The following is a 15,533-nucleotide window of genomic DNA, read 5'->3' as shown; positions in this document are numbered from 1 at the left end:
AATACAACTATCAAACCTGCAGGAGAGGCAATGTGCCTCTTCTGATAGATCTAATATGGTCTTTCCCAAAGTGGTGATACTGCTGTGTGTAGGAGAAAGTGCTTGAATCATTCAGGGAGGAATGTAGTCGCATCTGAGGGCATACTTAGGAGTCTGATTTCTATCTGTTCATTTAAAGACTGTTTCCAGAGAGTGCTGAGTAATTTTTTCTGAAAAGGGAATTTCATGCAAAGTAAGTTTGGGAACATCTGGCTTAAGACTTTCTTCCTGCTCCTTCCTGGGAGCCGGGAGTCTAGCAGGAGGAGGTTTGGCAGGCCCCCGCCATGCCGGAGGCCTGCTTGACCAGGCCTAGGGGGGGTGCAGGACTTGGGTAACCCCAGCATCCCTCTGCCGCCTTGTTCCAGATCTCCAGGGCTTCCCCGGGCCACACGCCTGGGCAAGCCGGTGAGTTGGGCCCCTTGGTGGAGCCTGAAGGTACCCTAGGCCTTCCCCCACTATCCATGCGGCTCCTTAGGGAGGGTCTGGGTGGGGCTCTGAGCTTCTGGTCTCCCAGCTTCTTGAAGGATCTCTCCTTCCTGGGAGCCGGGAGTCTAGCAGGAGGAGGTTTGGCTGGCACTGGTAATCTCTGTCCAGTCTACATTTTCAAAATCGCGCGGGGGCGATAGCCCCCGCGCACACAAGAAACATTAATAGTACTCTCACAAGAAACATTAATAGTAGTCTCAGAAGAAACATTAATAGTACTCTCACAAGAAACTGTAATAGTACTCTCACAAGAAACTTTAATAGTACTCTCACAAGAAACTTTAATAGTACTCACTATCATTGAATTATGTTTTTATGTATGCAGAATGTCCATTTTGTACTCTGCCCTTTTGCATACCCCTTCATAAGTTCATATTTCTCTTTAACTTCTTTAACTGCTATAATCATTACTCCTTTTATACCCTTTCTAACTTAAGTACTGTTGAGTCCTAAGTCACAGACCAAAGTGGTGCCCTAGAGTTAACACCCACCCAACTATTTTTAAAGGCATAAAAAGGACACATATCTTTTCAACATTTTATGGGTGTTTTCTTTGACGGCTATAACTTTTGCTAAATACTTTCTTATACAGTGATGATCCCCCCCATGTTTTTTATCTTCTCTTTGTGAACTGCTCAATATGGAATTTGGTGTGAAAGAATCCCTCAGTTTAATACTTATGTTTGAACCAAGTCATGGGTCTTGTTGGAAATGTTCTTATGCCCCCATATATCTGATAGCACCACGTGGCTTTATATCTTGTTTGCGTAGGCACACTAACATGGAAAAATACTATACATACCAATAAGTTCTTATCTAATAAGAATGGGAACACACAAATCTTGTAGTGCAATGAGACCTTACACCCTGAACATTGACATAAAGACATGGCACAGGCCTCAGAAGAATGGGCATTCTCCATTCACCCCTTGATCTACAGAAGACATTTACAAAACATCCAAGGTTGTATATAACATCACCTGGTGGCATTCCTGTACCAGGAAAGACCCTACAGCTGCTCTGACATCTACTCAAAAGAAACACCCCTTAACACTGAGAAGACAACAAGAACAAAGACCTGCTTACTGGACAGGACTTGCTGTATTGCCCCTTAATTGTGAGCTTTGTCTATAACATCACCTGGAAGCAATCCTCTACCACGGAAGACCCTACCACTGCTCAGACATCGTCCTGCTCAAAAGAGACTTCCCTTAACACTGAGAAAACTTAACAACAACAACCTGCTTACAGGAAAGGGCTTCCTGCATTGCCCTTTCATGGTGAGGTGAAACGAGAAGGCACTCCACATCATGACTTCAATGTAGGACATGCAGATTCCAGAATCTTTAATACAGAAACATGAGACCAACAACAGAGACTGTGTGAAAAGTGTGTTGGCACTACAGACAATGTCTTGGATCGAACGATAACTTGCCTGAGGCCTAGAGCTGGTCTTATGCCAGGAAACTTCAGGGGTAGGATCTCTTTGTATTTAGGCCAAGGTTATTCCTTTCCATGCCTCTCATATTTTGGTGGGCCTATGCAAACAACAATTGCCACTCTAACACCGTTTTTACTGTGCTCCTTTGACTCTAATCCTTAAAACGCACCCACTTAAAATTTGAGGTTAACTTAAGCTAATATGCATGTACATGGAAATGTAAAAAATACTATGCCTCTAATGTTTAAGGAGTTATGTAAGTTTGATGGCTTTAGATTGCCTTGTGTGCTGTTAAGAAATATTATAATGTGCTACAATCTGGGGACTTGAGGGACAAAGTAATTGCACATGGATTCTGTTTTATTTATCTTAACTTTCTTTGGTGAAAGTTCAAAGTTAAGATATCAACAAGGGGACTTCTGATAATTATGTTATGGGTGATTGTCCTTCCACTGTAACTTTACCTTATCCTCTTTCTTTGCATCTTTTATTCTCATAATTCAAAATAAAAAAATTATAAAAAAAAAAAAAAAGAAAATGGAGAGAAAATGGTGGCAGGAGAGTTGCACTGGTGAAGGTGCATTTTTATGGTTGAAACCCAATTACTAACATGTTTGTAACCATTGTGCTAAAATAAATTATTTTTAAAATAAAAAAAAATATTATGAATAAAATAAAATAACTTATAAAGTTCTGAAAAAAAAATTATTTTGAGTTGAGGTGGGAACTTCAATTATTTTGAGAGGGAGGGAAGCCTGAGTCATTGGTGAGGACCACTAATACTGATGGTGATAAATTTGAAGTTTGAACACTAAATGCCTGGAACTGTAAGCAATAAATCTATAAATCACGGTGCCTAAAAAAAAAAAAAAAAAAAAAAAGACTTTCTTCCTGAGATACATTCAACTTTCCTAGAAACCCATTTACTTTGTTATCAATCTCATGAAAAATTGGGAAGCTTTTCCTCTTGCACTTTCTAAAACATTTTGAAGACTCAACTTTATTCCTGTGTAGAACAATAGAAAAATGTGCATTAGTATCCTACTGTGAATTTTTACTTGTTTACTTTTGTGGCTATAATTTTTTGAGACTCAAAGTAAATCTTAACACATTTCCTTATCAGAAAATGCCTTAAACTAGTCTCTGCAATAGCTAATTTTTTTTGTTGGCACTTACTACAAGATAGGCAATTCTCTAAGTGTCCACCATGGAATATCACCTTTAGATTTCATGATAAGCCTAGAAGTGCTAGTGCTAGGCAATAAAGTTTTACTCTCTGGTTCCAGCATCCTTGTCTTATCCTGTAGCCAACTGCCTTTCAGCAGACAAAATTTTCATGTGCTAATCCAAACAATCAACAGGGTACATCTCTACTTAGTGAGAGGCTCTCAATAAGAAAAATAACAATCAGGAATTAGCAAAGTGTACCTCTTCATTTGGTTACTTCATTTTTAAATTACTAAAAATACAAATACTAAAAATAAAAATAAATAATATTTACATGTGTACTTGATACGCTTTCATAATTGAGAAATAATATTTGCAGTGTACTATGTGAAAACCCATTAGGATTCTCTAGCAAAGGTATTATTCTCCTTTTTATTAAATGAGTAGCTTTGAAGCTTAAATACAAAAATGATTTTTTACCTGGTCTGCCTAAAGTTGTTCATTTTTTTTACACTACACCTATCTATTAGTGCTTGCATATAAACACACAAACAAATCACACAGAAAATAGTATTCTTCATATTCCAAGCTTTGTCCCAGGCACAACAGTTCTAGTAACCCTCCTACTTGGGTTTTCCAAGATGGTAGGAGATTTCTATGAGCTTGGTCATTGGGTCAAAACAATAAAGAAAATTGACACAAAGTTAGCCAGTCAACTGTTATCACTCCTGACTTCAACATGATTCTGAATTTGCTCAGAGTAGCTAGCTAATGGAGGAAAATGCAAACTTTGTTAATTTTCTTACCTTTATGAGAACAAATTCCATGCACAATTTTATCTTTTATGTGTTGTAAAGAATCAAAACTCTGTCCAAAGATAACCCTTCCTTCTGTCCCAGCAATTTGCCGCAGTTGTGTCTTATTGGCACTCCCAATGCCAATGGCATAAATGGTGACTTTCTCAGCCCTTAGTTTCTCAGCAGGCTCCAAGACACTGTCCATGGACTTCCCATCAGTCAATACAATGAGATAGTGGGGAGCCTGGATTGATCTCCTTGTCCTTCCATTCTTTATTTTTAGCAGGATGAAATCCAGGGCTTTCCCAGTAGTGGTGTTGCCTTGGAGCTGTTTGATGTTAGAAACAGCCTTTTGCAAATCCACTTCATTAGAATAGTCGCCGACATCAAATTCTTCTTCTATCTTGTGTGAATATTGCACTACACCAAATCGAACTTTATCTGGGACGATGGTGAACATTTTTATGATATCCAACATAAATTTTTTGATTTGCTCAAACTGTTTACGCTGGATGCTAGATGAGCCATCAATGAGGAAATAGATATCAGCCTCCTGTGTGTCCATACAACCTGAAAAAATATGAAAAGAAAATGAAAAAAAATCATGTATTATGATAGAATTGGCAGAGAACGTTGCAAGAACTTTGAGAGAGGAACCTGAGGTGTGCTAATTATCAAGAGTGGTTCCAAATCTGTCCACTTTACAGGGCACATATGTATCTATTTTTTCTCTTTTGAAATTTACAATTTTCCAAGGAAATTGAAATAGATCAAGGTCTTAGGGAGATATATTTTCTAAGGTCACACCTAAAGTCAATTGAAAAATATGGACCATATTCTCAGAGTCCATAATAGGAATAGAATAATTTTTATAGGGCTAACACCTGCCCTTTTCAGCATTACATGTCATATCACTTTTTGAAAAATAGATTGATATAAATGACCATCAGTTCTTATATCCCCAGTAGCATCTTATTCCCGATGCAACTAGGAGAACCTATTTAAAACTAGAAGCTGATCAGAGTAGACTTCGACTTTAATGACTTGCCATTGCATTTAGAATTTAAAAATTAAAATCTGGGCTGGTCTTGTCCCATGCCCCACTTGCTTTTTTCTCTAAGAATTCGTGCAGCACTTTATCTGCTCCCTCTGCTCCCTCTGCCTGGGTTCTTCTCTGAACTTCGAATGGAAACCTGGCTTTTGTACTTGTCCTCCTTTCTCCTCTGAAGGTTTTTTCCCTTACTTATATAGAAACTATCTTCTCATCTCATCTTGGATCTGGCAACCCAATGTCAGCTCATTGAAGTGACTTCATCTTCCCCTCAACTAACAGCATGACAGTATCTTCTACCCTATTACCCCATTTAAAATCTGTTTCTTTTTACCTAGAAGCCCTAGAGAGTGGGGGTGTGTGTGAAATTTTATGGGAGTGGTGATAGCAGAATCACATGGGCACAAGAAGACATTTATATCAGCTATTGAGTTTATGGTCCCTGGAATCTACTTCCAGAACTCTGTCTATTTATTTATGCCATAATTACTTTTGAAAGGCTCTTACTCATTTGTTCATGAATAGAGCCTAATTCCTGCCACAGAATGCTACCTTCTGTCACAGGATGGTCTACTCTGCTTCTGTTCACTAGGTCTGGCATATTATAAAATTACAGAAATTTTTTAAAAAATAATAAATCCTCAATGTTTTTTTCTTTATTAAGTTCTTTGAAAAAGTGCTTTCACTGCCATAATAGATTATTTAAATCATGTGGGAAAAAGAGCATATTTTTAAAATTCTCTTTACATAATTTATAGCTACAGAAAAGTTATAGCTTGAGTACTACTTCAAGTGAAGAGAAGTTGGCCATTAATAAATTTTTCAAAATACTAACAATATGGTTGACTCTGAGAATTAAACTACAAAATAAACAATGAAGTATTAGAGGAAAGAAAATGTAAGTGAACATTTGAGATTCTATCTTTCTCACATAAATATGCTTCATATAGCCTTTTATTCTCTCTTGGCTTTTGCCCTGTCTCTGAATCCTAAAACACTTTCATGCATCATATATTTAGTGCTGAACCAGCTCCAGGTACATAAAGCAGAAGTGGAACAGTGCTGGGGGGAAGCAAACATCAGGCCCCCTGGAAAGACTAGTGAATATTATAAGACAGATCGTAAAGATGGATGGTTGCTTAACCAAATAGTCACAAAATTTTGCAAGGAAAAGACCATGATTCCTCTGATGATTCATTAATGCCTGTTACTAGCCTATGCTTCCTAGAGATAGGACTTCCCTCTCTCCTGTCCATCACCATAAATGTCTTCTAAATTACTTTTCAAACAAGCTCTATTTAAATTGAGAGTAAGATGGATTTGTGGGTTTAAAAAGTCTTCTCAAGTTGCTAGTAATTGGATAAAATAATTTTGTTTCTTTTCTTATTGACCCTTGACTACTAATTAATTTGTCTTCAAGAGAGCACAAAAATTTGGGGAAAAATAAGTCATATTCTATAAAAACTTGGGTAGATCATAAGATCTATTATTCCCAGCTAGAGAGAACAAATACTCAAGAAAATGGAAAAAGTTTATAACATTTGATTGACAATAATGTAATAGATCATATTAATTTTCTCCAATACCCACCCTTTCCTTCTTATACACTAACTGAACTCCAAGTTTCAGCTTAGATACTTTTCTGTCCAAAACACACATTATATCCTAGCTTCCATTTTTTTATAATTAGATGTGATGTGATGATTAAGGCCAGTGAGATAAAACTTTCCTAAACATTTTCTTATCCAATTATATTAAGACCTTCCTTTTGCCCAGACCTCAGCAATTATTTATGTAATTATTACTTTTACAATAAAAAATTTAAAAACCTACCGATTTTCTCAAGATCCTTTTGTTCAGCACGAACAAACATTTGGGACCATATTTTATTCTGGATCTTTTTTAGGAATGTCTCACTGTAACTTTCAAGTGCTGCATAGGAATTCAGCTTGGTGACTGTCTCTTCTGGAGGGTATGATACTATATCTTCTAATTGTGTGTTGTTAGCTCCTTCGATGCTCAGGGCAAACACAGAGACACCCATAAGTCGAAGATCCATTGCAACCTCCCTCACATTCTCATCTGATGGTCTCTGAGTAATCAGGACTGCCATCTGAGGCACACCCTGGGCAATTCTGCTGCCACTGGACACTGAGAAGGCATCTTTCTCCAACTTCTCGATGGCAATCCTAGCGTTGGATCTTCCACTTTGAACAGAAAGCTTCTGGGTTTGCTGCAGAAATTCAGATCGGGATGTGCTTGACTTCAGGACAGAGAGAATCTCAGCTCTGTTAGTGTAACTCATCAGTCCCAACTGGACACAGTTGTTTCTCACATCCATGGAGGTGGCAATAGTTTTCAGAAAGTTCTGCAGGTGCTTTAAATTTCGTAGAGACCCAACTGATGAATCCACCAGAAACACAATGTCAGCAAGTGAATCTTTCTGACAAGCTTTGGGCAAGGGCAAGGGCACGGGCATAGGCACGGGCACGGGCACGGGAACTATAAAGAGAGGAAAGAGAGGAGAATTAGCACAAATCACTGTTCCAGAGTAAGAAACGAACTTTACACACTGGAAACTTTACACACATTGGTAAAATATAAAAGAAGTCATGGTAGAACAAAACTTACGAGGCCTTTGACTTCTGAGGTTTAAGTGTCATTCCTTTATCTGAAAGTGCTATGGAATGAGTTTTCTACCTTGAACTTATGACCACAATAGCTGCCTATATTAAATCAATTTTAATGATCGCCATTACCACTGACCATCACTTTGCCCCTCTACCACTACTACCTACTCAAGTGCTGGTATTTAGGGAAGAATGAATAGGAATATCTTTAATTTCAGAGTGTGCATATTCTATGGGAAGGATATTTAACTATAAGGTGTTCTTTCATGTAGAAATGAAATAAAACTTGGCTACTTGACTGAATATATACCCCACGTGTGAAGGATTCTGAATTCAGTCAGCAGCATTATATGACCCCCCAGAAAACCACTAGGAGTGTCCTGGTGACCCTTGTGATAGCTTTGCTGGTAACAAATACACCCAGGAATGAGCTGTACTAAATTGTTAAGGCCCACATAACCTGGCACAGCATCATTAAGAGTGGTTACAAGTTTCCCTGAGTTTTTCCAGGTATTTCCTATTAAAATATCATTCAGGATGTTGAGCAGAATCAATGAATTCATGTATATCAATTAAAAAACTACTTCTTGAATCCAAGAAATAAATACAAAACTATTTTTGGACAAGAGAATAGAATGCATGATGAAACAACAAAAGTTATGCTGATATAAGTATTGATGTACAGTCAGAGATATAATACAGGAGTTAAGGCAGGTCCTTGTATCTGGGTCCCTGGGCACAACCAGAATGATCCCCGAGCAGAGTCCAAAATAAGCTGTGAGTACAACTGATATGGGCATAACCCCCTAAAAATGAATAAACACACATGATAATAAATTGAGAGACCAAGAAGAAGTGGTTAAAGACTTGTGATCTATATAACTGAGTGGATGTTCAGTGATATATCTTAGTTTAAGATTAAAAAATTATAGTGGGAAGAGCCAGCTGCTGCAGGGATTCAAGAGCTGAATTTCAGATATTCTAAGATTAGGAAGGCACTAGAAATGCCAAAGAAGCAGCTGCTTGCATGAACTTAAAAACCAGGGAAAAGTATGCCATATGTACTTAAAACGACTATACCAGGCACAAAGGAACCACTACAACTGTGGAATATGTAGCCAAGAGGTAACACTTGCCAAGCCCATCATGTCAAGTCCCATCCATTATTACTTTTATCAGCCAAAAAGAGTTCCTTATTTATCCCTTCAGTATTTCCTGGTTCCTGGTATGAGTTCAGTAATACTTAAATAATGGAAAATTGCTTCACAAATTGGCTAAGACTCCTAGGTGATCTTCGTAGGTTAATGTTTGCAAATAGCTATTACTACAAATTTTGTGCCAAATTTTATATAAATTATTGCATCCATATTGTATTGCAGATACTATGATATTCACTATATCATTGTGAAAACTGAAAGTTAAAGGAAAAATAATTTATACTAACCAGGTTTTGAATTCAGAACTTTTTACTTCAAAGCCATTACTTTTAATCTATCAAAGACAGAACAAGGTAACTATCACAACCCTATGATAATCAACACAACTCATAGTTACAGTATGACTGAAGAAAATTAGAAGGCAAAGAGACACAGAATCAGTACACAGATCTTTCTATCCATTTCCTGATGAGCTTGGGCTGAGAGAGGGTTGGAAGATCTTTAAGACCACCAAAGTAAATGTGCCAGGTTACTTTCTCTGGGAGAAGTGGGGCATATACTCCATAAGAATATGTTCTTTCCCCCAGAGCATAATAGAAGAATAGAGAAAATGAAGCAAAGGGATCTTACTCATAATGTCTTAAGAATAACACTATAGCAGCTTTCTAGATTTCTTCATCAAGATCCATTTCCTCTTCTGAGTTCTAGAACTAAATCTGACTACCAAGATTTACTTTCAATTAGGTGTGACTGACCTGTGTCTAAAATCTGGCCAAAGGAAAGTGAAGAGCAGTAGCTATGTGTGTCTTTTACAGCTTAAGCCAAAAATCCCTTCTGTGAGTGACATTCTGTCCTCTTTCTTTAATCAACAGTTATGTATCAATTCCTAGGATACTTTAGAAGTCATCTTACCTATGTTTAAAATGTATTTTAGGCCTTTATTCAATTCTCATACCTAATTGAAAGTTGGCAGTGTATTGTGGGTGGGAAATCATTTTTCTTTAGAAACTTCATTTCTGTTTATCTTCCACTTGTTTCATTGAAAGGGATCTGACTCCATTCTGATTTATAATATTTTGTTCATGGTTTAAAAAATTATAGCTAGGGGCTGGATATAAAGCACAGTGGTAGGGCATTTGCTTTGCATGTGGCTGACCCAGGCTTGACATGGGTTCAATCCCAGGCTTGACATGGGTTCAATCCCAGGCATCCAATTTGGTCTCCCTAGCCAGGAGTAGTCCCTGAGCATGACCAAGTGTGGCCCAAAAAACCAAAAAAAATTATATCTAAAGATGGAAAAATTTAGGTACTATAGAGAGAAAAAAGCAGCTGTCATTCTAAGCTTGGTTATAATCTGTTATAAGAGAAATACATTTGTCTTTTAGGAAATCTATTTTTTAAAAGCTAGACTGGCCAGACTAAGTAGAGTCATGGAGTTGAGGGTCTATGCCAACTTCCAGATTTTTATAAATGTTTATAAAGTGAAGAAAGAACATCACTTCTCTAAATTCAAAGAAGCAGCTAGTAGCCTTGTCAGACTCTTCTGATCTTGAGTTCAGGCCAATTTCTACCACATAATTTGGCTTTTGTGTATGTGTATGTGTGTGTCTTAAACTGATAACGTTTTCTCAGTTCAGGGCTACAGATTTCTACTGAAAGTAATTGTATATATGCCTCCCCTACACAAAGAAACGGAGGAAAGGAAAAGATGTAGGGTTTTTATTTCCTTATATATATGACATCAGGCCTTCCCATTAATGAAGACTACCCCAGCTCACTGCCACATACTGTGGCCCTCTTTAGACCACATGGCATATGTCCACAGTCATAGATGATCAATTCCATCCACACTGCATTGCAAATCCATGGGGAAGGAACAATATAGAAATGAATAATTATACTGAAGGGAAGGGCCTGTGCATATTGCTGTCATCAAGTGTGCATGAAGAACCAAAGGACTATAAGACCCAAGAGAGCTGAAAAGAGAACCTTCTGAGAGAATATAGCTGAAAGCTGAGTGGGGTTGAAGTAAAAGCAGTAGTTGATCAACTTGTAAGAAGGTAAAGAATGCTGGACTATTCCTCTCAGAAAATGGCTCAAGGAAAGGCAGAAGAGGGTGAAAGTAAGTAGACTGTGAGGTCAATCTTTGATTCTTTGACTCAGATGACCACAGTAAACAGTGTGAGTGAGGGTGGAGCAATAGCACAGCCATAGAGCATTTGTCTTGCACATGGCCAACCTAGGATGAATCTGGGTTCTATCCCTGGCATCCCATAGAGTCCTCCAAGCCAGGAGCAATTTCTGAGCTCAGAGCCAGGAGTAACACTTGAATGTCACCGGATGTGGCCCTAAAACAAAAACAAACAAACAAACAACAACAACAAAACAGTGGGAGATGCAAGAGATAAAAGATAAAAAGCAGAATCCATGCATAGGGGTTAGGTGTTTCCTCACCTATTTCATCAATCTCAGCTACAGCTTCCTTATACTTAGTTGCTTCCCTGATGATCTCTGTCATGTTCTTGGAAAATGGGCTGAGGTCTCTGACCGTCCGGAGTTTGAAGTGAAACGGACCTGTGGCCACGGCCCTCAGGTTCTCCTCAGAGGCTTCCTGTATCCCCACAGCGATAATCCTCACCCCATCTTTCTTCAGAGCCTGGGCAGCCACTTCCACATCATCCTCAGACTCGCCAGAGGCCAGGACTACCAAAATGGGAGGAAACTGTTTCTTATCTCTGCCATTTGTGTGTCCAGAGAAATAGGTTCTGTGGGCTTCATGGAGAGCGTTTCCTATCTTTAGGAAGCCCCCAAGAAACCTGAAGTTCCTCTTGATGTGGTTCAGCATGGGGCTCTTGTTCTTGAAGGTGCTCAGTTGAAATTCATTGTGCAATGTGTCACTGTACTGGGCCAAGGCCACACGGTACTTGTTGACCTCTATAGGGAGACTGTTGATCATCTTGGTGAGAAAAGTTTTCACAAACGGTAAGGACTTGGTGTCTAGATTATCAGAGCTGTCCACCAGAAACACAACATCTGCATACTCAGGGCCTGGTTCTGACAACACAAAATGACAACAAACAAAAAACTGTGGTCATAGAAACATCACAGGTCAGACCATGGTGATCATTGGTGACTAAATCCTAGTACAACGAGTAACTTAGAACCCCAAGGAAAGTGTCTTCTCTTACAGAGAAGAAACTACTTGTTTTTGCCTAAAATGTCAATCAAGTCAAGCTATACAACCAAGTGTTCTCTCTCAATTCTAAATCAGAGGCCACTGAATAGTTATAGAACCATAAATTTTGTTAAATAATAAATTACATTAAAGAATAAATTATATTAAAATATAAAATATGTTAAAAAATAAGCAACAGGATAAGGAAAAGGCATTCCCAATTGATCTGTAGGCTAATAGAAGAGTTGTCCCTTGTAGGAGCAATAAGAACAGAGGATAAGGGGATGAGAGAAGAAATTATATGGAGAAGATGACTAGTCTCAGAGACTCAGGAGGCTCAGGAGCATTAATCACATGACAGTGGCCCTTTTGAAGGGTTTGCTCTTCTGTATCTGTCATCAGTCAGTCACTGGCTGCAGACTCATCCCAGAAACTGCATCAGGAGCAGAAAGTTAAAGGAATAACTTCTTAGCAAGTGGGTCTAGAAAAGCCTAGAGCAAGCTATTCCCCAACAGGAGGCAGTGTTAGGAAAACCCAGGAGGTAGGGTGTTAAGAACCTCTGGTGAATTTGGAGGGTGCTTTCTGTTTGCTTTCCTGGATACATTGAATAATCCTTTTTGTCTGAAAAATGGGGCTATGGTCAAACAGGTTTAGGAATTTCTGGTCTAAATCAGTGCTCCTGAGAATGCAAGGTAAGCCTGCACACTACAGACAGTATTGTAGGGTAACACAATATTAAGGGGAGTGAAGAAATAAGCCTCATGAGGACAATGTGGACAAGGGGAGGCACTACAAATGTATGCCAGAACAGCTACAACAAGCTACATTTATTCACAATATTAATGATGTACTTGGCTTATAAGGTTATTCCATTTACAGAAATTCTGAAATTGGTCAGAAAATCTGAAGAAGCACAGTGCAGTAAAAATTAAATACATTTCTAAACTATGATTTTAGTAATCATTATTTTTTGCATACTTCAACCCCTAGTGGTGGTATTTTATTTTAAATAATAATTTTATTTAAGCACCATGATTACAAACATGTTTGTAGTTGGGTTTCACTCATAAAAAGTATACCCCTTCAGCAATGCTGTTTTTAGTAATTATGATTAAGCAAAAACAAACAAACAACTATAATACTCTGTATAAACACATTCTATACATATATACTTTTACATATATACATGTTTATTTCCTTCATATTCTATGTTTGTAAAAAGAAAATAAAGAGAAAAATTGAAGTCAATCATTTCACCATCCATTAAGATGCATATAATTTGCTTCCTATGTGAGGCTTCTTTTTAGCTGACTATTTAGAGATACATGGAGACTTAAATCAGTGAATGATGAAAGTGTTTCAAGCCAGGTAATGATTCAAATAAAGCTTTACCCATGCTTTTTATAATCATATTTAAGTGATGACATTTGCTTGATGTTATATGCTTCCAACTCCAACTAAATATAATCTACTTTGACTTTAACAGATAATTTTCCCAGTTATTAAAATAATGATTTGTTAAAACCTAAAAATATTTTTCCTAATAATAAAAAATAATATATACTGGTACCTTGTCTCAGAATTTCCCATGTTTCAGTCCAAAGAATTAGAAAAAATACAGTGAGAAAGCTCTTCATTTTGTCCCTGATGTTTTCTTACTCTTATTCTGTCAAAAAACAAAAGCATTCTATAAGAAAAAATTACACTGAGAACATTTTCATTGTTTATTGGAAGTAAAAACTAGGAAAGTTGGGTTTGAGCAACATATACCATAGCAAGTATTTATCAAAAAATTCCAAGTGTGGTATCCCGCTGCAGTGATTACTAACAATATGCTTTAATGCCTTTATTTTTTTACCAAGTATAAAATAACACTTCAGCTTCTTTGTCCACAGGGGACCTTGGAAACAAAGGGTGGGAACCCTAATATTAAACCTTGGCACTCAATCATACTAGATACCATATACAGTGCCCATTATGTCAATGTCTTGATAAAATGCTCTAATTAACCCACTTCCTTTTGTTTATCTCTTCAGTTAGGACCCAAAGCATCCGATCATTCAGACCACTGGAGCTGTCAATGGTGCATCACAGACCTATCCTACAGGTCACACTCATCAAATATATTTTGGCAAATCACTACTTCCTTTTATTTCTCTTTCTTTCATTTGTTATCTCTTCTTCCCTCTACTTTTTCCCCTCTGTCCTTTACTCTTCTTCATCAATGCAATCTATTGCACCATATTTACTTATTCTTCTTTTCTCTTCTCTTTTATCTTTTGTTTTCCCCTCCTTTCTCCCCTAAGACATATCTTAACCAATTATTTATCTTCTCTTAACTCAATCATATTTTAAGAGCTCAGACCCAGCCTATGAGGGTCAGGCCTCCAACAACAACCTAACTATAGAACACTAATGTCTGTCTTTATGTGAACATGAGTTTGTAGACAGTAGATTCCTCTCTGATTGCCAAGCCTAAATTGTAAACAAGCCATGTCTAAATTGTATATAGCCCCTCTTATATATTACCCCTCTCCCCCCTTCAGAAATCCTTCTAGCCTCCCATCCCCCGATCCTTATTCATTGTCCTTTCTTATTTAACCCTCTTTACCCTCAGTTATTAACCCAGTAGGTACTGGGACCAACTTCCTGCTCCAATAAACCACCACCAAGCTCCCAAATCGAAAGGACATCATCCCAGCCCCATATCACATGCCTTGGCAAGAAATTACAACCAACATACCTGCTGATTCATGCTTCATGTCCCTTCTTCCTACCCATCTAATCATGGACTGTTGCATGCCACTGACTCAGCCCAGAAGGACTCCAGTCCAAGGACACTTCCCTCATGGGTAAAATAATTTCGCAAACTCAACAAGACATGATGTGTGATGAAAAAATGCCCTGGACTCCACCCACCACAAGAATATCTCAAAAGACTCAAAGGGGAAGCCTATATTTCCTTTATGTGTTTAATACCTCTAGAATAATACCTCCTAGTCTGTTTATTCCCAAAAGTTAAGGCAGCCTCATGAACAGCATATATTTTTTTGTTTTTATTTTTGGGTCACACCCAGCAGCACTCAGGGGTTACTCCTGGCTCTACACTCAGAAATCGCTCCTGGCAGGCTCGGGGACCATATGGGATGCCAGGATTTGAACCACCATCCTTCTGCATGCAAGGCAAATGCCTTATCTTCATGCTATCTCTCCAGCACTCAGCATTTTTCCTTTAATGCCATTTTATATGTATTTTTATTTATTTCTTCTATTATATATCTATATAGTTAGATTTTTTTTTTCTTCTCTCTTTCTCTCTCCAACCTCACCTGTTTTGGTTTTGTTTGGTATGAAAACCTACAAGAAAAGTCTTGCTTAGGATAAAAGCTCAGGTTGAAATTAAGGCACAGAGATTGTGTAGACCAATATTCTTACCTCCAAATTCACAAGCAATATAATATATCACCATATCCTTTTGCATAGCACTCTAAATAAAGGGATATATTATGCACAAAACAATCTCCTATCTATTAGTGATAAGAACCCATATTTATTAAAAGGCAGGTTGCCTCCCACCATGAGCATGTGTC

General features: G+C 37.8%; 1 protein-coding gene across 1 annotated transcript in view; it reads right to left on the bottom strand.

Moving 5' to 3' along the window:
* Window positions 1-14,705, bottom strand: part of COL6A5 (collagen type VI alpha 5 chain) — a 105,677-nt gene extending 90,972 nt beyond the window's left edge. Inside the window, exons 1-4 of the mRNA XM_049766087.1 lie at window positions 14,687-14,705; window positions 11,231-11,822; window positions 6,815-7,455; window positions 3,940-4,500 (exon numbers count right to left, since the gene is read on the bottom strand). Coding sequence (XP_049622044.1) covers window positions 3,940-4,500; window positions 6,815-7,455; window positions 11,231-11,822; window positions 14,687-14,705 — 1,813 coding nt within the window. The remainder of the gene's footprint in view (window positions 1-3,939; window positions 4,501-6,814; window positions 7,456-11,230; window positions 11,823-14,686) is intronic.
* Between the last annotated feature and the right edge of the window lie 828 nt (window positions 14,706-15,533).

Source organism: Suncus etruscus, chromosome 20 (assembly GCF_024139225.1).
Source record: "Suncus etruscus isolate mSunEtr1 chromosome 20, mSunEtr1.pri.cur, whole genome shotgun sequence".
NCBI lineage: Eukaryota > Metazoa > Chordata > Mammalia > Eulipotyphla > Soricidae > Suncus > Suncus etruscus.
Note: the sequence above shows the minus strand (reverse complement) of the source record. Positions and strands in the feature narration are given on the sequence as shown.